Source organism: Mercenaria mercenaria, chromosome 2 (assembly GCF_021730395.1).
Source record: "Mercenaria mercenaria strain notata chromosome 2, MADL_Memer_1, whole genome shotgun sequence".
NCBI classification, from domain to species: domain Eukaryota; kingdom Metazoa; phylum Mollusca; class Bivalvia; order Venerida; family Veneridae; genus Mercenaria; species Mercenaria mercenaria.
This window is the reverse complement of record NC_069362.1, coordinates 52,652,471-52,679,507: the sequence shown is the minus strand read 5'-3', so window position 1 is coordinate 52,679,507 and position 27,037 is coordinate 52,652,471. Positions and strand designations below refer to the sequence as shown.

Genomic DNA, 27,037 nt, shown 5'->3' with positions numbered 1-27,037 from the left:
GCATTAATGGCTATGCAATATGACTGCACTAATGACAATGCACTATGACTGCATTAATGGCTATGCACTATGACTGCATTAATGGCTATGCAATATGACTGCACTAATGTCTATGCACTATGACTGCATTAATGGCTATGCAATATGACTGCACTAATGTCTATGCAATATGACTGCATTAATGGCTATGCAATATGACTGCACTAATGTCTATGCACTATGACTGCATTAATGTCTATGCAATATGACTGCATTAATGTCTATGCAATATGACTGCACTAATGTCTATGCACTATGACTGCATTAATGGCTATGCACTATGACTGCATTAATGTCTATGCAATATGACTGCATTAATGACAATGCACTATGACTGCATTAATCTCTATGCAATATAACTGCATTAATAGCTATGCACTATGACTGCATTAATGTCTATGTAATATGACTGCATTAATGGCTATGCAATATGACTGCATTAATGGCTATGCACTATGCAGAATGTATTACATCAGTTAACAGTTACTATAGCATCTAATGTTTCTAACCTGATATAAATGCGAAACCAAGATCCTTAAAGGGGTCTGGCTTGACCCCATCTGCTAAAAATACTGCTTTTAGGCAATTGTAGGTATAGAAGTATACAAAGTTTGAGCAACATAGGGTAGTAACAACTGGAATAAGACCCCTGTACAGTGACAAGCTGAAATAAAAACAAAATGGTTGTTCTAGTAAATACAAATCAATTTATACTGGAATAAAATTTGAATTGAATAAGCATCAGCTTTTATTGAAAAACTTTTTGTTTTGTTGTGTTAAAATCAATTCACAGAGGCTCTCTTAATGAACTCATCCACAGAATCTCTCCTAATGGACACATCCATGAAGGCTCTCCTAATGGACACATCCACAGAAGCTCTCCTAATGGACACATCCACTGAAGCTCTCCTAATGGACACATCCACAGAATCTCTCCTAATGGACACATCCACAGAAGCTCTCCTAATGGACACATCCATAGAAGCTCTCCTAATGGACACATCCACTGAAGCTCTCCTAATGGACACATCCACAGAAGCTCTCCTAATGGACACATCCACTGAAGCTCTCCTAATGGACACATCCACAGAATCTCTCCTAATGGACACATCCACAGAAACTCTCCTAATGGACACATCCACTGAAGCTCTCCTAATGGACACATCCACAGAAGCTCTCCTAATGGACACATCCATGAAGGCTCTCCTAATGAACACATCCACAGAAGCTCTCCTAATGGACACATCCACTGAAGCTCTCCTAATGGACACATCCATGAAGGCTCTCCTAATGGACACATCCACAGAAGCTCTCCTAATGGACACATCCATGAAGGCTCTCCTAATGGACACATCCATGAAGGCTCTCCTAATGGACACATCCATGAAGGCTCTCCTAATGGACACATCCATGAAGGCTCTCCTAATGGACACATCCATGAAGGCTCTCCTAATGGACACATCCATGAAGGCTCTCCTAATGGACACATCCACAGAAGCTCTCCTAATTGACAAATCCACTGAATCTCTCCTAATGGACACCCCCTCTGAAGTTCTCCTAATGGACACATCCATGAAGGCTCTCCTAATGAACACATCCACAAAAGCTCTCCTAATGGACACATCCACTGAAGCTCTCCTAATGGACACATCCATGAAGGCTCTCCTAATGAACACATCCACAGAAGCTCTCCTAATGGACACATCCACTGAAGCTCTCCTAATGGACCCCCACCCTGCCCCCCCCCAACCCCGGAAGTTCTCCTAATGGACACATCCACTGAGGCTTCCCAATGGACAAATCCACTGAAGCTCTCCTAATGGACACATCCACTGAAGCTCTCCTAATGGACACATCCATGTAAGCTCTTCTAATGGACACATCTGTGGAGGCTCTCCTAATAGACACATCCACGGAGGCTCTACTAATGGACGTATCCATGTAAGCTCTCCTAATGTACATACCCACGGAAGCTCTCCTAATGGACACATCCACTGAGGCTTCCTAATGGACATATTATTATTATTATTATTATACCAGATTTATATAGCGCACTTTTCATGATAAACATGTTCAAAAGCACTTTACTTATAGCAAACGCAGCCACACAGGGCGCGAAATTCATCCTCTACTAGTAGACACAGAGCGATCTGACCAGACGGATAAAGTCCCCAGAACAGAGAGAGAGAATCCTTTTTAGATACAGACCTGTCCGGCTAATTTAGCCTAGCTCTTTGCGAATAGACAGTCTGGTTCTTTAACATGCCCAGTGTATAGCACCAATACACGCGAAGCCGTCTTTCCTGGGAAGAACCAGTACAGGCCTCTAAGTTAGGTGGGAGACACTCAAGAGCATCTCAGAAATTTCCAGTGCCTGGACCGGGATTCGAACTCCGGACCTCTGGATTGACTGTCAAGCGTGTTACCACTTGACCACCCACCCACCTTAAACATATCCATGGAAGCTCTCCTTATTGACACATCCATGAAGGTTCTCCTAATGGACACATCCATGTAAGCTCTCCTAATAGACACATCCACTGAGGCTTCCTAATGGACATGTCCATGGAGGCTCTCCTAATGGACACACCCACAGAAGCTCTCCTAATGGACACATGCAAGGAGGCTCTACTAATGGACACATCCATGTAAGTTCTCCTAATGGACACATCAGCGGAAGCTCTCCTAATGGACACATACGTGGAGGCTCTCCTAATGGACACATCCACTGAGGCTTCCTAATGGACACATCTGCGGAAGCTCTCCTAATCGACACATCCTTGGAGGCTCTCCTAATGGACACATCCACTGAGGCTCTTCACATGGACACATTCACTGAGGCTCTCCTAATGGACACATCCACAGAGGCTCTCCTAATGGACACATCCATAGAGGCTCTCCAAATGGACACATCCACAGAGGCTCTCCAAATGGACACATCCATAGAAGCTCTCCTAATGGACACATCCACAGAAGCTCTCCTAATGGACACATCCATAGAAGCTCTCCTTATGGACACATTCACAGAAGTTCTCCTAATGGACACATCTGTGAAGGCTCTCCTAATGGACACATCCACAGAAGCTCTCCTAATGGACACATCCATGGAAGCTCTCCAAATGAACACATCAACTGAGGCTTTCTAATGGGCACATCAAAGAAGGCTCTCCTAATGGACACATCCATAGAAGCTCTCCTAATAGTCACATCCAGGGAGGTTCTCCTAATTCGCATACCCATGAAGGCTATCCTAATGAACACATCCATGGAGGCTGTCCTAATCAACAGAAACTTTTACTACTCATCCATTGAAGCTCTCCTAATGGACACAGCCATGAAGATCCATTGAAGCTCTCCTAATGGACACAGCCATGAAGGCTCTCCTAATGGACAAAGTCATGGACCCCCTAATGGCTTCATCCATGGAGGCTCCCCTAAAGGACAGATCCATGGATGTGCCCTAATGGATTCATCCATAAAGGCTCTCCTTCTGCACACATCCGTGGAGGCCCCCCTAATAGATTCATTCATTGAGGTTCTCTTAATGGACACATCTGTCAAGGCCCCTCTAATGGATTCATACATGGAGGCTCTCCTAATGGATTCATCTGCGGAGACCCCCCCCCACCCAGTAGATAGAGGCCCCCAATTGGACACAGTCATGAAGGCTCTCCTAATGGACTAGTCATTGACCCTCCCTAATGGATTCATCTCTTAATGGACACATCCATGAAAGTCCCCCTAATGGATTCATCCACAGAGTAGAGATGGTACCTAAGGCTATGTATTCAACGACAACAACAACAAATCAAGCGCAAAACTGAAGTGCATATCGCTTATCTCACACGCAATAATTCAACATAGTACCATGCAGTAAATATGGGAACTTTTGACAGCGATATTGGCTTCGTTGTTTTGGTGGATTAGCTAAAGAAAGGTGATTGTCATTTCTTTTTAACTAACACAACCATTCTATTTATACTAAAGAACGTCTGCATTATATTAACAGAAGTTTTCCGCAAGGTAAATGCGATTCCGCACACCTCGGTCAATATGCAAATCAGGTACATTTGTAAACACAAGGAGCGTGTCATAAAAGTGAAATAACTTCTTTTGGCACAGTTTTTGGTATGATTTTGGTGTGACCGCGATTCGAGGTCGTAAAATTCATATAGTCTATTTATATCTTTTTTCTGATGAATAATGTTTTCTTTCCTACGATCATACCACACCTGTAAATTATCGGCAGTAATAAATTTAAAAAATGTCTTTGAATTATTTCGTTTGAAAATGACATATAATGCTCAACTTTTTTGTTTGAATGATTATTCATAGATCTTGAAGTAAACTATACTTTGGGAAACACATCCGAATCTATGCATACTTTATTCAGATAACTAAATAGTCCTAGAAGATTTATCTGTCACTGGCTTCACTTTTCCAAGTAGGACCAAATGTTTTGGATTAAATATTGCCATTCAGCATGAAAAATGAAGTATGAAAGTTAAACCATTATATAATTGAGGTACTCCGGTATTAAGTTTTCGACAGGAAGTAATATGAGATGCAATTTGAATTTTTAGGTACCATCTCTACACAGAGGCTTTCCTACTGGACACATCTGTGAAGGTCCCCCTCCCCGACCCTAATAGATTCATCCATTGAGGTTCTCTTAATGGCACATCTGTCGAGGCCCCCCTAATGGATTCATATATGGAGGCTCTCCTAATGGACACATCCATGGAAGTCCCCCTAATGGATTCATCCGTGGAGGCTCTACTTCTGGACACATCTGTGCCCCCCACCCCAAATAGATTCATCCATTGAGGTTCTCATAATAGCACATCTGTTGAGGTCCCCCTAATGGATTCATATATGGAGGTCCTAATGGACTCATCCATGGAAACAGCCCTTAATGCACAAACTTAGTTTTAAGGAAAGTCTAGTCAGTAAGTATAATAGAAATGAAACTTGTATTAATCACTGTTTATGGACTGTGGTAAAATAAACAGATCATTAACTGAAAAATTGTTACGGAAGTATTATGAAACCAACTGGTAACAAGAGCTGCTTTTGAGAAAAGCGCATGTCTCCCACAACTACCTAATCATCTGAATACAACCCAATCAGACTTTCAGTGCTTTGATTTTCAAAAAACAATGTTTCAAGGGCCATAATTCCAAAGTGCTGGGGCCGATTTGGCTAGTTATCGAACTTGGCCGAGGACTTATGGTCAAGCACATTTTGTTCAAGTTTGATGAAGATTGGATGAGAGACAGGAGTAAATCAATATGTCTCCCACACCACTGTGTGGTGGGAGACATAATTAAAATGTCTCTAGCAGCTCACTCCTAATATCTGAATGATCTTCCAGAGATTTTCAATAACAATTAATTTGCTTCAGGTGATTCATCAAAACAAATTACTTACAATCCTTCTTGTTTTATAATATCTAAAATAACAGCATAAGAATAATCTGCTTTTCGTTTCTCGTCAACTGAAATGCAAGAACAAATAAAAAAAATTAAAAATCATGACAAAAATGATCAAATATTGAATACTAGTTTGTGCTGTTGACTCATTTTGTTTCTTCTTACTACATGTACTTGCAATATTTAAGTCCTTGTTAACTGTACTTTTTGTCATGTCAACAATTTAACAAGGAGGCCAAGATGGCCCTAGGTCGCTCACCTGTGTATTAACAAAACGCGATAACTGTGGCCTTTATTTACTAATACCGGATCAACCCATAACAATGAAATAGGGAATCAGGTGGACACATTACATGGCAAATATCTTATATGTCAAAACCGATGTGAGTAGCGGCGTGGTGTAGTGGTTAACACGTATGATTTGTAATCTTACGGTGCTGGTTCGAATATGGGATGAGTCACATTTTTTTTTAATTTCTAACATGTTTAACCTGCAGAAGAATACAGGTAAAATTATTTTTATCAGGATCTTCTCGTGCACTTATACTGATTACTTATTGAAATTTTTCAGAGGATCTCATATTAGAATAGATATTAAATTTATTAACATTGCAAATTTAATAAAGAAAACTCTTACAAAAGACGATGTAAAATACCTGCTAAAATAGAATAAGTAAAATCATTTTAAAAAAGAAGGGCTCGAACCAACACCATGCAAACATACAAAGAATAGAGATCCAACACACTATCCACTAGGCTACAAATCTGTTATCGTATTTAAAGTTAAGAATACTACAACATAAAAATTAACACCACTTATCTGAAAATATACCTGCTTTACCTTTTTTTTTTATTTTACCAAGTACCGTTAAAATAAAATTATCGCGATCCATTAATAACACACCATTACAGTGTAAACATGTTTTACCTAGTGATTTCATGGAGACAAATATTCTGACCAATTTTCATTAAGATTGGACCAAAAAACGTGGCCTCTTGAGTGTAAAAAAGCATTTTCTTTGATTTGACCTAGTGACCTAGTTTTTTACCCCACATGACCCAGATTCAAACTTGTCCAAAATTTTATAAAAACAAACATTCTGACAAAGTTTCGGGAAGATTGGGACAAAAAAATGGCCTCTAGAATGTATACAAGCTTTTCCTATGATTTGACCTTGTAACCTAGTTTTTGAACCACATGACCCAGATTTGAAATCATCCAAGACTTCATGATAACAAACATTCTGACCAAAATTTATGAAGATAGAATCAAAAATGTGCCCCCTAGGGTGTAAACAAGCTTATTCTTTGATTTGACCTGGTGACCTAGTTTTTGACCCCACATGACCCAGATAAAAATTCATACGATATTTCATGCAGACAAACATTCGGACCAAGTTTCATGCACATCAAATGAACAAGAGGGTTAACAAGCTTTTCCTTTGATTTGACCGGTTGACCTAGCTTTTGACCCAAAATGACCCAGTTTCAAACTTGGCCTAGGAATCATCAAGATAAACATTCTGACCAAGTTTCATGAAGATAGGGTCATAAATGTGGCCTAAAGAGTGTTAACAAGCTTTTCCTTTGATTTGACCTGATGACCTAGTTTCTGACCCCATATGACCCAGTTTCAAATCTGGCATAGAAATCATCAAGATAAACATTCTGACCAAGTTTCATGAAGATTAGGTCTAAATGGGGCCTCTAAGTTGATAACAAGCTTTCCCTTTATCTGACCTGATGACTAGTTTTTGACCCAACATGACCCAGTTTCGATCCAGGCCTAGAGATCATCAAGATAATCATTCTGTGCAAGTTTTATCAAATCAAAGCATAAATGAAACCTCTATATGGCTGAAATGGCCAAAATAGAAAAGTTTGCCCCTTTCAGGGGCAATAATTCTAGAACCCATGATGGAATCTAGCCGGTTTTCGAAAGGAACCAAGATCTTATTGTGACTAAGTTGTGTTTAAGTGTGGTTAGAATCAAATATAAAATGTCACTTCTATCATGTTCACAAGGTAAAAATTACCAAATTTTGGCTCTTTTAGGGGTCAATCAGGGGCCACAACTCCAGAACCTATGATTGGATCTGACAAATTCATCATGGAATCCAAGATTTATTGTTGTTGAAGATATTTTGCAAGTTTGTATCAAATCAAATCATAAATGAAGTCTCTATATGGCTGCAAAAGCCAAAATAGCAAATGTTGGCCCTTTAAGGGGCCATAACTCTGGAACCCATGATGGGATCTGGCCAGTTTTCGAAAGGAACCGGAATAATATTATGCCAATACAAGTCATTTGCAAGTTTGATTATAGATGATTGCAAAATGTTGTCTCTATGGTGTTCACAAGCCTAAAATAGCAAATTTTGGCCCTTTAAGGGGCCATAACTCTGCAACCCATGATGGGATCAGGCCAGTTTTCGAAAGAAACCGAGATATTACGCCAATACAAGTTGTGTGCAAGTTTGATTAAAGTTGATTGCAAAATGTGGTCTCTATCGTGTTCACAAGCCAAAAATAGCATATTTTGGCCCTTTAAGGGGCCATAACTCTGGAACCCATGTTGGGATCTGGCCAGTTTTCGAAAGGAACTGAGATATTATGCCAATACAAGTTGTGTGCAAGTTTGATTAAAGCTGATTGCAAAATGTGGTCTGTATCGTGTTCACAAGCCAAAAATGGCAAATTTTGGCCCTTTAAGGGGCCATAACTCTGGAACCCATGATGGGATCTGGCCAGTATTCGAAAGGTGCTGAGACATTATGCCCATACAAGTTGTGTGCAAGTTTGATTAAAATCAAATACAAAATGTGGTCTCTATCGTGTTCACAAGGAAATTGTGGACGGACGGACGACCGATGAAGGGCGATCACAAAAGCTCACCTTGTCACTGTGTGACAGGTGAGCTAAAAAGTGAGCACAGAGTATGAACTATATAGCAACATTTTAGGGGACTGAGGTTGACAGTGTTACCTTAATACTCCTGCTGCCCTAAATAACAAACAGATTAACCACTTTTTATGATAAATGAACTGTGGAGTGTAAACCATGCTAATACTACCTTGAAGTCTTGTCCTTGCAGTATCAAGAGGAAAAAACACAGTCAATCCAACAACGCTTCCCTGAAATTTGTTAAAAAGAAATGTTTGTATAATCATGCAAAAAATGTTCACCTTAGGGCAAAAAAGTGCATACCATTTCTTTATGTCTATGTGCTTAACCACTTTTTGCTCTGAGCTGATAAAATGCTTCAAAAGAGAAGGTCATAATGTCAAACACTTTTTTATGTCTATGCAGTTAACCACTTTTTGCTCTGAGGTGATAAAACGCATCGACAGTTCTGATCATAATGTCAAATACATGTACTTCTTTATGTTTATGTAGTTAACCACTTTTGCTCTGAGGTGAGAAGATACTTCAAAATAGGAGGTCATAATGTCAAATACTTCTTTATGTCTATGCAGTTAACCACTTTTTGCATAGGGGATAAAATGCTTAAAAGGAGAACTGATTGACTGATTTGGGTTTTACGGCGCACCAACACAGTATAGGTTATATGGCCCCAAACAGGACTAAAAATTTTGGTTTCACATCTCATTTACATCGAAATAAAAACATGAGGTATGGAATCAAAATTTTTATACCTGCTGGAATCACAGAGTTACAACAAAACTAAGTGTTAAGACCCTATTATTCGCCTCTTACGATCATGCAAGGGTAAGACAGTGGTTCCAATTCTTTACATACACAGATTGTCCCATAACCACAAGGGGCTTAAAAGGAGAAAGTCATAATGTCAAATACATTTTATGTCTATGTAGTTAACCATTTTTTGCTCTGATGTGACAAAATGCTTCAAAATAGGAGGTCATAATGTTAAAAACTTTTTTATGTCTATGCAGTTAACCATTTTTTTGCTCTGAGGTGACAAAATGCTTTGACAATCTTGATCATAATGTCAAATACTTCTTTATGTCTATGTAGTTAACTATTTTTTATGCTGAGATCCAATACTATAATTATGGTTGTTTTTTACACTGAAACTTCATTATGTGACTAACACATGGGCAAATTTACATGATTCTATACAAACTGCTGTCTGTCTGATCTCTGACTTCTAAATTAGTTTATCATTTTATTACTTAGTGTCTCATCCATATGCATTTAATACACAGTAAAAGAATACAAGATATGTTCAATATACAGTTTAAAAGAATATAAAACAATGAATTTGGTAATTCACTTTGAAGTTATAAGAGAGTTTAAAGAGACATTTTAAAATTTGACATTCCCATTAAAGGCACTCGCTACAGTTTTTCCGGATGGGTCGATATTTACCCCAACACCGTGCCAATTTGGTTGTGTTTCTAATCGATGTAGCTCACTGCAGAGCTGGTGAGGTCTTCTGCGCATGCCCGGAAGTGATTATCTAATTTCGCGTATGGCAAAAATTTGCAAATTATTGTATGTTCGCATGCATTTAATGTACAAAATGTATAATATACTGACTAAAGGTTAGGGTAAGTATCACCATGGTTACAAAATATATACATTTAAAGTACTTTTAGTTCAAATTGCTTCAATCCGACATATACTGGAGTCTGTTATTTATACCAGCGCCCAAACTCTGCATTGAGTCACAGCTGTTTCTAATCCCATACTGTACCCGTACCGTACATTCGTAAACTATAGGTTTTGTTAAAAAAAAGGGCGGAAACTTTCATCGTTCTATGCCATCAAAATGCTTCAGAAACACCTTAAAATCCGCTTATTAAGAAATCTGCCGTTTGATAATTTTATATATATATATTTCTAAGTCATTTGCTCAAACACTGAAAGAGTATTTCGTACCAACCTGCGTTGTATAAATGCCCGCCACACCCCACCTCGTTTTAATTTGATTTAAGCGAAATCTAATATGGTGACCTATCAATTTTCATTTTGTTATAGATTAGGTAGACATAACCAAAGGTATGTGCAGAGTTTGATTAAATTCTATTATGTGAAACTCGATAAAATAGCAGAAGTACCAACTTAAAACTGACAAAAATATGCAAAAATAGCCCTTGGGTCTGCTGAACAAGTATTCCTTTCTTTACAAAATCATGCTCTTTTGATTTCTCTTAGCATGTTTCAGATAGATATATTGTTTTCCATTATAAAAATGCTTAGATAATCAAATTTATGCTGATTATTGTACTTTACTGAAATATATTTTAGGACTACAGAAATTTTGAAAAATGTTTAAAATAGTACCATATCTAGGGGCAAATTAAATTGAAACAAAGCTGGTGACCTAGTATTTTTATTTCATTTTTCAATACATCATAACATAATCTTTTAATACAAAACATTTCATCAAAATCTATTATTGAGAAAAAAAACAAGAGGGCCATGAAGGCCCTGTATCGCTCACCTGACCTACAGACCTAAAGATCATTAAGATTAACATTCTGCCAAGTTTCATTAAGATATGGTCATAAATGTGGCCTCTAAAGTGTTAACTAGCTATTCCTTTGATTTGACCCCATGACCTAGTTTCTGACCCAACATGACCCAGATTCGAACTTGACCTAAAGATCATCAAGTTTAACATTCTGACTAAGTTTCATGAATATACAGTCATAAATGTGGCCTCTAGAGTGTTAACATGAGTGCTACAGAGTGCTCTAGAGTGCTACATGACCCAGATTCAAACTGGACCTTAAGATCATCAAGATTAACATTCTGATCAAGTTTCATTAAGATTGGGCCAAAATTGTGACCTCTAGAGTGTTAACAAGCTTTTCCTTTGATTTGACCTGGTGACCTAGTTTTTGAACCAAGATGACCCAATATCGAACTTGTCCAAGATTTTATTGAGGGTAACATTCTGACCAAGTTTCATTAAGATTGGGCCAAAAATGTGACCTCTAGAGTGTTAACAAGCATTTCCTTTGATTTGACCTGATGACCTAGTTTTTGACCCCAGATGACCCAATATCGAACTCGTCCAAGATTTTATTGAGGGTAACATTCTGACCAAGTTTCATTAAGATTGGGCCAAAAATGTGACCTCTAGAGTGTTAACAAGCTTTTCCTTTGATTTGACCTGATGACCTAGTTATTGATCTCAGATGACCCGATAACAAACTCGTCCAAGATTTTATTGAGGGTAACATTCTGACCTAGTTTCATTAAGATTGGGCCAAAAATGTGACCTCTAGAGTGTTAAGAGTAAAATTGTTGACAACGGACGGACGGCGGACACAGGGCGATCACTAAAGCTCACCTTTGAGCACTTCGTGCTCAGGTGAGCTAAAAACGAAACTGTAGCGAGAAACCACATTTAACCAATATTCAGTTACACTAAAATTCTAAAATTATCTATTCATGTTTTAGGAAGGGAACTAAGATCTTAGTTAGTTTGACTAAAAAAAGCACCCTATATATAGATTTATAAATATATAGCCTAATAAGTTCATAAGGCCTAAAAAAAAATTCTTTGTTTCCGGTAACATGCTCAAAAATATTAGGGTAGGTAGGTCGGAAAATTTTTTTTTTTTTGGAATTTTTTTTTATTAAGGGAGACTTTTCGGAAATTATTTTTTTGTCAAAAAATGATTACAAATAAGGGGGTTATGCCTTTCGAGCATCATTAAGTTGATTTCTAACATCACTGGCCATGTTTAAAGCATAAAAAGTGCAGTTTTGCATCTTTTTGTTAAAAAGTTGAAAAAAATATTTTCCAAGGCCATAAAAACATTTAGGGTCGGGCCAAAAATTTAGGGTAGGTCGGGATACCGGAAACAAACAATTATTTTTTTTACGCCTAATGCCAAAAACATGTGTGAAGCACTGGCACTGGCTGCATAGATGTTCCAACCATAATTTAATTATATATACTTGTTTTTATCCTGTTTTTAACCCTACTAATATTTCTCTTTTCCTGCACAACAGCTTATGTATGTACAGTACAGCTAGCGCGGCACCTTCAAAAACCCTTCGACCCTCGCGCGTAAATTTTTTTTCGGGTGTTCAGTTGCGATGGCCGGACACCCGTGGGCCCTCGCGGTCATGAACACAGCGGTTCGCGGTGGACGGCCGCGAGGATTCGCAGTGTTCACGCGCGAGGGACCATCGCGGTCAACGTTTTATTTTAACATTAATTTTTTAACAGTATATAGAAGCATTTAATTGTTAAATTTATCATCTATAATGTATTTATTATAAATACACAATGTATATCATTTATTCAATTTACTCGTCTACCTTTATCAGGCCTTGTTATCTACGCCCGATAATTTTAATGTTTTGATTTTAGTTTATTGCCATTGACGATTATATCTTTTTCAATAAATTATATCCAAATTGTAAACAATTGTGTGAAGGGATGTTTTACACAGACATTGTATCAAATTGTGACACGTTGATTACATTCACAAGATTTTTTCATATAATTGTCTGAACACATGTCAAATTTTGACACGTTATCGGCGTATTTTATATAGAAAGAGCTCGCACATAATCGTAAGTGTTAAAAACAAAATAAACAAAATAACATAGCCGATAGAAGTTTGTTTTTTTTCTGAGTGAATATAATTTTGTTTTCTGTTTTCTCAACTGTTAACTAAAATCTAGAGGCAGAAAGACCATCATATGCATGTAAGAAATAATTAATCCGCCGATCCGACGGTACCAAGTAAGATGTACTATCTCAAAAGCGAATCTCAGAGAACTTTAGAACTCCTATGTTATGAACATGTTTTTATTTTTTAACTTATATTAGCTTCGGGATTTGAGCAATTGTTTCAGTATTATTACATACTGATTTTATTTATTTTGCAGGTACAGCCGTTGTCAAGAAACGTATACTTTTGTACTTTGTTATATTTATTTTCGTTCCAATCTAGTGTCGGATACATATAACGTCAGAGATAAGTAACGTCAAAGATATACAACTATGATTTAGAAATATTGCCTAATGCAGCTACATATACTACTAGCTTGTACCGGTCTTCCTTTGAAATTGGTGCTTACGTGACATCCAAAAGACTTCTCATTCAGATTGATATTTATGTTTCATCAAGTAGCAAAGGTCATTTGTAATGATATGAATGTATGAATATTAATTATCATCAATTTATTAGTATCGTTAGTTTTTTGTGTTTTGTTTTTATATAATGGATATTTTAAGATGTTTGAATCTTCTTACAGTGTAACTACTCATGTTAAATGTTATTAAATGACAAGTTTTGTAATAGTTAATAAAGATAATAGGTACGAGTAGATTTCTTGGAAGCACAGAGCACAAAAAGCAGATTCAGAGCCCGCATTTGCAAAGTAGAACCATAGCAAAAATAAAACCTTTTAAGTACACTGAACTCTAAAATGTAAACTAATAAAAACTCGAGGGGTAATGATATGTGCAGCATCCTCCACCAACCATCACCATCCCATCAAAACCTACCATATGACGGAACTTCACTTCACAGTACAGTATGTATAGACAAGTGGATCGACTCGAGAATCCCGAAAGATCAGAGAAAAAAATAAACACAACAGAGATGACTCCAGCAAGGTCCAGAGAAAAACAAACCACAATGAGACCACATAAAGAGTCTTTTTTCGGTCACCATATGGAATTTATGACTGTTTAGTTAATAAATGAGCAAGAGGGTGTAAAATAACAGACTATGTCTATTTGTATTTGAACAAAAAATTCATATTCGTCTTCTTCTCAAACACCAAATTCGCCGCTCGCTTACGTTTACCTGTAATTAGAAAAAAATGCAACTGTTTCTATTGTTTACAGAAAAAGTACATGTAAATATTACAACAATATGCGGAATTCCGAAAACGAAAGGTGTGTACCTAAGTCTCATATATCATAAAAGTGTGTATTAAATATTCATCTAATAAGTAATGAAAATAATAAATCAAAGACTCGAGTAAAAAGTCTTGAAATACTATTAAATATATTCATCTTATCACAGATTGTCAATAAATATGATAGTAATTATATTATTAAACATATTACGAACAAATAACAATAATTATTTGATGAGTAGCAATCATAGAACAGTGTAAAGAAACTTACCAATAATTTCTAAACAACTGAAAAATGACAAACAAGCGAAACAAAAGAGCGTATTAGGTACCGTAATAAATAAAACAGAGTAAGAAACAGCTGTTAGTAAAACATAATTTGTAAGGTATTTGTCAGATGAGGTGCGAATAGCATAAAATTAACTCAACAATCGATTTAGAAATGAACAATAGGATCAAAGATTTATACGCTTGCAGTGACCTGAAAATAGAAATAAAACTGTTAGAACAAAACAAAGAATATGCAACTCTATTTAGATTTTACAGAAAATACAAAACAATGTGATAATTACTATTACATATCATAACATCGCGACTGATTACGAGTATACGGACGAGGTATACATTCTAAATAATTAGTTTGTATATGCATAGACAATTTAAGCATTTATATTTATAAATTATGAGATGAATAATTCTTTCAAAAAGTATTGAATGAACACCAGGTTTCCTCGCGGCCGACCACCACGGACCATCGCGTCCGTCCATCGCAACGCGCGGCGTTCACTGCCTCCGGCAATGACCATTCCTGAACACCCGAAATATCCGATATGACACCCGTCGCGGCGGACAGTAAAAACGAACACGCGAATTGGAATTGCGGCAACGGGTGTTCAAATGAAGGTTCCGCGCTAGCTGTACTGTACATGTCTTACATTTAGGGCTACTATAAGGTGTTAGGTTTTTGCACCTGTTTTTAACACCAACTGTCTGGGAGTACTAGGTGGACTGAGTAGCTTGGGAAACCTGATAGTCTTTCACTTTTTTAACCCCCACGCATGGCCAAAATGTATCAGTATTGAACGAGGCCATTATCATAAAAGAAGAAGAAAGAAGAAGAAGAAGCTTAAAAGTATTAATCTTGGTAAGTTCTATACATGTATTAAAAAAGAGGCATATTTAGATAAAATATCAGCTATAGTTATGTAACTTCTCCTGACAGGTAGTCTCATGACACTGAGGACTTGTGAAATTTGAAAGCATTTGGCCTGGTACTTTCCAAGAAACCTGCTTACATGCAAATTTTAAAGGAGTATAATTTCAATAATTTTAAAAGCTAACTTGTCTAGTGTGTTCACCCATTGATGCCACAGACATGTGTGAAGTTTGAAAGCAGTTGGGCCTGTGGTTTCTGAAACCTACACACATGCAAAGCCTTAACAAAATTTCAAAGTTAAAAAGGGGCACAGTATTGACAAATTAAACACTAGGGTTATGTAACTTGTCCTGTGAGGTCACCTAAGAACACCCCTAGCTGGAAGTTGCCCCATGACTGTACATCTTAATGGACCTAAAGATTCTTTAAGGGTGTAAACGGTATCAAAAAGATACCAAATACTGTGAATACATTTGTCCTTTTAACTCACAGCTTCATGGCTGTAAGTTGCTTTCTGCAAAAAGGCATATTATGATGAACATTTATGTAAAGATATTACAAAGTTCTTTGAGAGGGTAAAAAGGATATTGAACCACATGGCCAGATGTCACTTCATTGTCAAGATCATATGCAAAGTAATGTAAATTTGTTCAAAGAGTTCAAAAGTCTGCATCAGTAATAAAATAAACCTATCTGCCTAGCATTTGTAACTAACATGTGCATGTCCCAGAAAATGAAGTTGTTACTTTATTAAGTTTAATATGCCATGTTAATATTATATAATTACAACCTTTACATTTTGGAAGACTAGATACATTCTGACAGACATATTCTGAGTCTAAAATCATGGATATGTGACGCTGCTTATTGAACCAAAATGAAAATCATTCATGATAAAAGGTTGCTTACAACCTTGTAAGACTGGATCTAGTACTGCATATAAAATATCTAAGTAAAATTTTTTAAAAAATTATGTTTTGCCCCGACTTTCTTTGATTGTTTCAATGGTAATTTTCTATTATTCTGAAATGTAACAAGCAATAAGCATATTCAAATATGATTCCTGAGGTCTAGTTACCAGATCTCTAAACCACCTGTATAATTATGGGTCATCCAGAAGTCGGTTATTCAATATAACAATACTGTATTACCATGCAGGGAAAGAGCTATATAAAATTATTCACGTTTTTCATCGTCTGCTAACTATTTTGTCTCCAGTTACCGGTAGTTACTTTACCGCGTTTTCTGCTTGCAATTCACGATTTTCTCATGTTTTCAGTGCACTATATAAGTGATTGTTAATTGATATTCTTCACTCGAGGTTGAATATTTGACAGCATAACAAGTATTTTGATTATTTGTTTATTCCCTCCCACCCACCCTAACAGACATTTCAAGTTTCTTAATAGTTATTGCTGATGGCTTGTAACTGTATTCGAATATCAAAGGCAGATTTGACTTTTTGACTGTGATTTAAACAAGAGTAATCATTTAGTTCTAGAGAGATTCCTCAGGTCAGACATTACGTCTCCTTTATGTTCTGATAAAAAATAAGGTTCACAGTTACTTTATATTTCAAGGGTCTTTAGACATGAACAGTTCCTTGATAATTATTACTGTTGAGTATTCATGTATCACTAGAACTTTAAAGGCAGATATACATTTAACATTATATGAGAACATTTGAATTCTCCATGCAAGACTCGGTATCTACATTTAGAAAAGTAACATTCGCAAGTACGCATTTAATTCTATATCTATATATTTTATGCTGTTTTTTCCCATGCAATGTTATTCTTTCGTTATCAAATGGAAATTGCCGTTATCCTCTTTTGAGCTAGTTTTCATTTTATTTTTTATTTTACCTTGAAAGAATGTTATGTTTTACACACTGCACATTTTTCTTATTTTGTGGTTATTCAACGAAGCTGAGAGAGACCAGAATTGCCATCTTATATGCTGTTTAATTATTTTAGATAAGATGAGTTCAAGTTATTACATTTGGTTCATTCGGGACCTAATAGAAAGCACATATTTACAGTTTAGATTTTCATGTACATCTGATTATATGTTTGCCTTAAATTTTGATAGTATGTTTTCAGGTTGAGTGGTGTACAAAGATAAAGATAACCACATTTACCCCACTTCTACTGGTCGATCATCAACACATCGCACAACATCGTACCGTCTGACTTTTGCAAGACAAATATATTCGTATTTTTTGTACATTGGAATGCTGTCAAATACTAAGACCTGTATCCTATATTTGTGTTTGTTGTTTTTGTAGTTAGGAACATGAAATTAGTGAATAATTGATTTACTCACGACATAGAGTGAGTAAATTTAGCTTTCATAAAGTTATGTGTCACCTGAGAAGAACATTTTGGTAAATGTTTGTAGAAATAGCTCTTACTTAAGATGGATCTAAACTGAATTTGAATACTAAAGAAAATCATATTATTATCATAATCCTTCAATCCCAAGAAAAACACAACTTTGTTAAAAGTTTCCATTTCATCACAAACAAATTGCTGACTACTATTAATTGCTAACTACTATTAATGATAGTGTTAATGATTGATCAAAATTTCCGTTTTTTCTCAGAAGTAATGATTACAAATACTTCTACATGGTTCCTATTACTCGCAGTATATTCAAAACAATGAAATTAGGAGAAGAATTTTATAAAACTATGAGTCTTTCATTCTTATCCTTTCTTGCCTATCTTGTTCAAACTATGATGTACATATTTAATTTGCACATGTTTTACTGGGAATAAAATATGTTTAAGGCAGTGGCTAGAGAACCGGAATCGGTTCCCTAGACAGCGAACTTATTCGTCCGGAACCAGTTCTGTAGCCTAACTACCGTAAATAGGTTAGGGAACCAAAATTTTATTTCTATGCATAAAACTGTCGAAATTCACTTTGTTTCTTGGTAAGTATCATGTGCATGTTTTTATCTTAATAAGTTAATTAATTTTACCATTTCAGCAAACTATGCCCTTTTATTTATTTGTGTTTAATTACTGTGTCTCCAGAAGTGTAAATCGCTGCATACTGTTCGCCATATTGGAATGATAAAATAAACTAGTACGAATGAATGTGAAATCGTCGACACTGGAGCTGAAATAAACTTGAAATTTAAATTTACAAGGTATTTTATAAGACAATAAAAGAAACGATTAAAACAAATTAAGTAATTTCTGTTAATTAGTATTGATTACATATCTTTGAACGTAAAATGCTGAGGTGTTACAAACCAGTATTTAAAGTGATCAAAGAATCTGTATGAAGTTTTAAGGGCAATTAAATGAGTTTGTTCATCTATAAACATGTAATGACGCAAGTACAAACCAATATAATTTTATATTTAAATAATTTAAACATAGTATAAGTTCAAAGCAAATAGCATTTAAAAACTGCAAAGTAGTTTTTACGCATTCATTCGTACTTGTTTGTATCATTCCAATACGGCAGACACGGTACATATGCGGCGAGTACACTTTTGGAGACAGTAAACGCAGATAAATGCAAGGGCATGGTGAAATTAATTAAGATAATATTACACACTTACCAAGAAACAAAGTGGATTTCGGCAGCATTATGCAGAGAAATAAAATTCCGGTTCCCTAGCCTATGCACAGTATTTTCATGATTTTGCTTAGAGAACCGGTTCCGGACGATTAAGTTCGCAGTCTAGGGAACCGATTCCGGTTCTCTAGCCACTGCCTATGTTTAAACTAAAACAATTAAGGCAGTGGCTAGAGAACCGGAATCGGTTCCCTAGACAGCGAACTTATTCGTCCGGAACCGGTTCTCTAGCCAAAGTACCGTGCATAGGCTAGGGAACCGGAATTTTATTTCTATGTATAAAACTGTCGAAATTCCTTTTGTTTCTTTTGGTAAGTATCTTGTGCATGTTCTTATCTTAATAAGTTAATAAATTTTACTATTTCAGCAAGCTATGCCCTTTAATTTATTTGTGTTTACTGTGTCTCTAGAAGTGTACTCGATCGCCGCATACTGTCCACCATATTGGAATGATAAAATAAACTAGTATGAATGAATGCGAAATCGTCGACACTGGAGCCGAAATCAACATGAAATTTAAATTTAAAAGGTATAAGACAATAAAAGAAACGATTTTGAACGAATTAAGTAATTTCTGTTAATTAGTATTGATTACATATCTTTGAACGTGAAATGTCGAGGTGTTACAAACCAGTATTTAAACATGTAATGACGCAAATACAAACCAATATTATTTTATATTTAAATAATTTAAACATAGTACACGTTTAAAGCAAAATTTAATAACATTTAAAAACTGCGAAGTAGTTTTCAACTTTTCACGCATTCATTCGTACTAGTTCATATCATTCCAATACGGAAGACACGGTATATATGCGGCGAGTACACTTTTAGAGACAGTAAACGCAGATAAATGCAAGGGCCTGGTAAAATTAATTAAGATAATAATATGCATGACACTTACCAAGAAACAAGAAACAAAGTGGATATCGGCAGCATTATGCATAGAAATAAAATTCCGGTTCCCTAGCCTATGCACGGTATTTTGCTTAGAGAATCGGTTCCGGACGAATAAGTTCGCAGTCTAGGGAACCGATTCCGGTTCTCTTGCCACTGCCAACAATTAAACAAAGAAAACAAATTTATGTAAATATGTATTTGAATTTTTTCATTCATCTCATTTTTGATAGATGTTTATCTTCTCTGCAAATACTGCACTACACTGGAAATTTGCATATGCTGACAATTTCCACATTTTAACGTCCAGTACTTTAACTTTAAGTTTTACAGTCATTACCACAGCTCCTGCAACTGCATGTACAAGATTGGAGTAAGTAAAAACTCCAGGTTTCATCACTGCTTCCTCTGAATTTGTAAAGAATAACTTCACTTCTGAGTCATTCATAAAGCTGGCAATTCGTATGCGTGCCATTCTGTTTTCCCGGAAACATTCAGATGAGCTGGCATTTGTAAAAACAGAAAGTTAACGAACTAGATCTTGACCCGTCACTTCCGGGTTTACGTGGGTAGAGTTGACAGCACAAGTTACAGTAAATGGATTTTTTAATTATCTTTTTTTTTATCATTCAAAGATTTTATTGATAAAGATACATGTAAACATCATAAATATAACAGCAAAAATATATTCCTAAATTGTAGAATTATTTCTTATTGGCTTAGTGTACAAAACGTCTCATAATTGTCAATATAAATTCAAATAATTCGTTACATAATTTATGTAACATGTCTTAAACCATAAAAACCAAAATGAAAGCAACGGATAGAGAAAATTTCAGAAAAGTGAAAGTTTAACTCAGTTTAACAGAATTTCTAGATGAAAAGTAAACCAATATGAAGCGATCTGAAATAAATATGTACTAAACGGTTTTTTAAGACGGATATGGATAAGCTCACTGCAGTATCGGGAATACTTTTCTTGGTGGCTGATGTTTTTGCGATTGCAAGTCTCGCCCATCCAGAATGGATAGTTAGTGATGTCAATGGTTTGTATGTTTTTGCTTAATATGAAACAAGGCAATGCCTCAAAGCGAGCTCAAAGAAATCGGATTTAAAATAAAAAAGTATGCATCATTTATTTGTCATAAACAAACTATTCACTACAGTGCTTTAGGGTATAGTGGATTTTAGGGTATAGAGGATAAATTGATAAATTTTATATTAAGACTTGAATTATTGTATAAATTTTCTTATCATTCTTTTACTGGCATGCAAACAGACATTCCTGACATACATTATAAATATTTGCTTGTTGTGTTATTTTTCATATGTTATCAAATGTAAAAGGCAGTGGCTACGATTACGGTACCGTAATCCTAGCCTCTGGTTCTAGGATTACGGAAGTTCCGTATTCCTAGACAACCCTATGAGGATAGGCTAGGATTACGGAAGTATTTAAGAGGCATCAAATATATGTTAGGACATGCATAAATGACGTTGTAAAATTACTTATTTCACTATTATTTCGTGCTATCGATTCGATCCGCTGTTTTGGGTTAGTATAATCTTAATGGTGGCACGCGGAAATTTTATAGAATTATCTATGTTTCATATATACCTGCAATTTTTGTCATCAAATCAATACAAATGGTCTTTAATAACATACAATATGGTTATAAATAAAAAAATCAAAGTATAGAATATTTTTTAAACCTAACTTTTACCCTCATATTTCTATAATATTTCCGCAGGCCGCCATTAATATAGCGTTTAAGATTATACTAACCCAAAATGGCGGATAGATAACACGGAATAATAAGGCAGGCATCAAAAATCGCTATTTTAATAAAGTGAAATAAGAAGTTTACAACATCATTTATGCATGTCCTAACATATTTTTGATGTCTCTTAAATACTTCCGTAATCCTAGCCTGTCCTCATAGGGTTGTCTAGGAATACGGAACTTCCGTAATCCTAGAACCGGAGGCTAGGATTACGGTACCGTAATCGTAGCCACTGCCAATGTAAAATAAAGCTATCCCCTATAGACTAAATCAGTGTACTGGTTCGAGTCGTAAATTCGGCCACTTTATGCGGTTTTTCATAAATATTTCTTTCTTTATACGATTGATTTGTACAAAATTTCTACCATATGTGCTTTAATACAAGCAACATTGATTGTTATCATTAACGGCCGTTTACAGTATGGTAAACAATAAAACCGCGCTTAAAATAACGGACAGGTTTAGCCTCCGCATTTTACCTTCTAGAGGTTGTAAATATTCGGCCACCTTTTAAACATTAAGTTGGTTATATTTTTAACATTGTCTTGGAAATAAATCGATGCTACAGCCAAATTGTTCTTTTTTCAACAAACTTCAATCATTCTTCAATGGCATACCTCATAGGAAATTTTTGCCAACAGAGATTTCAAAAGCGCCTGTCATCCTTCTCACACCAGCATGACGTAGTTTAATTTTTACGTCACTGTTTATCACACATTTAAGCATAAAACTGCTGTTCTTGTCACTTTTTGGGGTGTTTTAACAGGAAATTAAAGAGATTCTCGCGCTCACGTGCTGTTATAAAATTTTTTTTATATGCACGTTCCGTGGCAAAGCATAAGCGTTTTACGGCCCCGAAAAGGATAATTCAATTTCAAAAGGATATGACGTCAACGTGAAAAAAACAATGTAGACATGGAAATTTAATGACGTCGAGGGATAATTTATTGGTAATAACGCGTTTTATGCTAGTTAGCGCATGTTCTTTTCGTGTTATAAAGTTTAGATCTGAATTAACCCTTGCGGGGTGTCAGCAGAAACGAGCACGTGCGATGACGTCACGCGACCCGCCAGACAAAATATTTGCTACTTAGAGTACACAACTTTAATGAATGCCAACTTTTTCTCTAGTCACCTCAGCTTGTTGTTTTTTGCCGACTTTGTTGCTAACGCAAGTGCTTGTGATGTCACATATGCGTTCTCAAGCATCTGGCTCGAAAAAATGCTTTAAAGTGGGTGGCTGAATATTTACGACCTGGCCGAATTTACGACTCGAACCAGTATATGTAAAAAACGTCAGTGAATGAAAAGTATTTGATAGAAATTTAAAAAGCTGAATGTTTTTGAAAAGAGAATATATTATTATTCTGATTTATAGTAATGAAATCTTGGAAAGCTTGTCAAGATGTGGATTTCAAACTAATAATGGAAAAAAATGACCAAAGCTATCCTGTACACCCTAAATCAGCGCATATGTAAACAATGGCTTGGAGGGAAAAAACACAGGAATTTCTATTAAAAGCTGAATGTTTTAAGAAGAATAGATGTTTTCTGTCTAATATACTGAAAAAAAACTACTATTTTCATTTCTTTGAATTGGAATGCAGGAAAAATTGGTTAGCTATCCGATATACCCTAAAGCACTGTACTCAAAAAAATTCGCAAGAACCTATTCACCTATTCACTTGCGAATTCTTTTGAATAGTGAAATTAAAGTTTCTTTGTATAAGAACCTATTCACCTGAAAAAAAAGTCTACATTTAGTGTCACCATACCTGTAACAGTAAATATCATACGTTGCAAAATTTATGGGAAGCTGGTGTCACGGTGACGTCATTATTGCGTTCCCGTGGCTTTCTGCTTATTTATGACTTTTTTTACCATTTACTAGCCGATGCTTGATCTTTTAAATGAAATTTTTTTTTTTTCAAACAACTGGAAATCTTTCTTGCATTATTGTTGAGTGATGAATCATTTTTAGCAATAGAATGAAGTTCTGTATTCACTGCGGAAAGAAGTATTTCCTGTGAGCACCTGTCCGCTAGGGTGCGCTTTTTAAGAACTTCCGACGAATCTTTTCAAATCCATCACCATGTTTGAAAGTATACTTGCGTTACCGTAATGCTCGATTCTCTAGCATCTTCGAGCTCGCTATTAACAATATTGTTGTTACTTGATCGTCGGCATTGGTTAAAATTTTTGTTTAGCTCCACCTTTTCTCAAATGGAAGTGGCTATTCGTACGGTCCTGTATGTGTAGCCTCTCATTCCCTCATTCCAGCAGGCACACAACGTCATTTCAACGTTGATATATGGTTGTATTTAGGTCATGACATAAAACAACGTTGATTCAATGTCGGACAGTCAACAATGAGATATTGTCGAAAGATGACGTTGGTCTTTCAATGTTGAAATATGGTCGAATTCAAGATGTTGCAGGTCCTTCCCCAGCCGCATAAGGGGCCGCGCTACCGCTGCGCTTAAAACACGAAATATAGCTTCCCGCGCAGTGCCTCAATTATTAGAGCAGCGTCTTAAATCAGTAAGCGATTTCATCCCCATGAGATACCTCAGGTAAAATCGGTCGGGGTAGTTTATGAATACACAGTACCGTGTACTGATAAGGGTTTAAATACGACACGTGTTGATGAAAGTCTGTGTTTTCACAAGTTTGCAGTTAAAGGTGGATAATCAGATTTTGGCCATGTAACAGATTTGTTCGAAACTTTAGCATCTGGTCATTTACATTCATTTATGTTCACTTAACACTTAATACAAATTAGATTTTCACTGGAGGTATGGTATTTTTAAAATTTCATTTTCCTATCCTGGTTGCCCAACCAAGATAGAGTTATTGTATCATAAGTATAAATTTGATAAACATACTTTGCCTAAGGAAATGTATAAATATTAGACATATCGTAATATATTTGTAAAATATTTGCATTAATAATTATGTATTTAGATGGAATTGATTAGAAATGCAAGTTTGAAAAATTATTATTACCTCCCTTTGCCTATCTTGGTTGCGCAACCAAGATAGATTGGAAATAAATGAATTCAGAAGCTACACACAGTTTTTAAACTTGCATTTTGGTTCAGATTGTTCAATAGTTGATATGTCTATCAAATGCAAATGTAAAACTAGACATTGTATCGAAATAAAAAGAAATACCCAGCTTTTTATATACTTTCATATTAAAGGGGAGTAATTACAAAAGTTTATAAAAATAATAAAATATACATTTCAAATAGGAATCTAACTCTATGTAATCGGTCTTTTTGTTCCTTAAATAATTCTCTACCATAATATACAAAAAGTAAAAAATGTCATTAAATGTTGTTTAAATGTGATTGACCACCTTTAATTGGAACAGGAGTGATTGGAATATAATTAGTTAAGGATTATAATTAGTCTATGCAAAGAAATGGGATAACAGTTGGTGGCGGCATGCATGGGTAAGTTAATTGTTATCAGTAATAATTAGCAGAGAAGTGATTCTTTGACTGTTTGAAGTTTGAAATCATTGTTCTGGATGAACTGAAGCAAACTTTTCCGAGGATGTTTAATTACTATTGTTTAAGGTGCTATTAATTTCTAAATATTAAACTTTATCTACTATGATATTTTTGTTTCACTTTGCTTTTGTATCTCTCAAAGTAAACATGAAAAGACCAAATGATACAAGTTTCAGTGGAATAACAAAATTTAGGGCAGGTTACCTAACCATCGTTCCTGGGAAAGACCAGTTCCAAATAAACTGCCTATTTTCTCACGTAAAGAACCGGGCTAGTCGGTAAAAGGGATGAATGAATTCTCTTCTGCTGTATTTCAAGGAAGTCAATATTTCTATGCTAAATAAACATTGATTTATTTAGAATCTCTATTTACTGAATATATTAATTTACAGCATCATGTATGGTCCAAAGAATTTTAGAAGAAAAAAAAACAAGAAACTTATCAACAACAAAAAAGTTATGATTCATTTTGTCAAGTCATTGAAACATGTCATTGTAACTTGTGTTTCATTTCAGGCTCTTTCATCACACTTCTCCCTTGAAGAAGACTGGGCGGTTATTGAATGGGCCATGCGAAAGCCACCCTTACCACAGATGAACACTTTGAGCACAATGGAGTGGATTATTGGTAATCTGTCCGAATCTCACCCAGACCTGTGCAAAGTAGCTACAGTGGGACTGCTTCTACCAACCTCCACAGCTGGTGTGTATACATGTTCTTTCTGAAACTTGCTGCTTGCAGTAAAATTCATAGTTAAACTTGAAATACAGAACCTGCTTCTATGTGTAAAAAAGCTGCAATGGTGTTGTTAACACCCACAAATATTGAACAGAAATACTGTTGCAATTCATTGTGCAGAAGAACACAAGATATTAAAATGTCAAATCTTAGGAACTTTTACAATATAAATCCATCCTTGGTTATCCTTGCTCTGGGAAAATAACAAATACTTTTTTTTGTACTTTCAGATTGTGAGAGAGGTTTCAGCAGTTGAATGTGTAAAGACCACACACCATTCACCAGTGAGCATGAAAGTGCTTAATGGTTTACTCATGGTGTCCATGCAGAGACAAAAAATGAATGACTTTAATTTCAGTGGTGCAGTAAAGGATTGGCACAGTGCCAAAGACAAACACTTATATAAAAAAAAAAATGCCTATGTGTTGTTAGTGTTAGTACAAAAGAAGTGGAAGGACATGTGTGTTGTTCGAAAATACTTATAAAAGAAGTGGACATCTGTGTAGTGTATATGATATATTGATGGTTATATGATTATGTGAAAATGTAGAAGTAATGAAATACATGTTGTTGTGTTTTTTTTGCATATGGTATACTTAAAAAAGCACCATTTGGGTTTTTTTTTTTTTTAAAATCAAACAAGGGAGGGGAAACCCCTCCCGCACCCACCCCTTATCCCGCCCGCAAACTTTACCCCAGCGCCTTCAAAAATTTCTGGGGAAGGGCCTGCGTTGTTTTAACGTTGAAAAATCGTTGATATCTGACCGATGAAATATAAACTATGGTCTGGCTGATTCTTTTTAGTTTGAAACAAAAAATAAATCAAATGGCATCTACAAATATCTATACATGTTACATATATGATGTATAAGAAATCTACCTTAATTTTCCCCCAAAAAATGAATATGTATTTAAACTGTTTGGAAAAAATATGATATTAGATATATGAACATGTATTTAAACTGGAAAAAATATGATATTAGATATATGTTGGTTCGAAAGATTAACAATTTCCTTACGTCATAATAGAACTGACTGGTATATAGCATTTTTATTTTA

At 35.6% G+C, this 27,037-nt stretch overlaps 1 protein-coding gene and 1 long non-coding RNA gene across 2 annotated transcripts in view; one reads left to right on the top strand and one right to left on the bottom strand.

Moving 5' to 3' along the window:
- LOC123563973 (peroxisomal membrane protein PMP34-like) overlaps positions 1–20,496 on the bottom strand; it is a 58,161-nt gene extending 37,665 nt beyond the window's left edge. The window contains exons 1-4 of the mRNA XM_053525901.1: positions 20,278–20,496; positions 8,545–8,605; positions 5,470–5,536; positions 549–703 (exon numbers count right to left, since the gene is read on the bottom strand). Coding sequence (XP_053381876.1) covers positions 549–703; positions 5,470–5,536; positions 8,545–8,605; positions 20,278–20,412 — 418 coding nt within the window. The 5' untranslated portion in view covers positions 20,413–20,496. The remainder of the gene's footprint in view (positions 1–548; positions 704–5,469; positions 5,537–8,544; positions 8,606–20,277) is intronic.
- Positions 20,497–20,716: 220 nt separating this feature from the next.
- Positions 20,717–26,539, top strand: LOC123541563 (uncharacterized). Its single transcript, XR_008369809.1, has 3 exons — positions 20,717–20,983; positions 25,756–25,942; positions 26,209–26,539. It is a non-coding gene; the product is annotated as an uncharacterized LOC123541563 (long non-coding RNA).
- Positions 26,540–27,037: the final 498 nt, after the last annotated feature.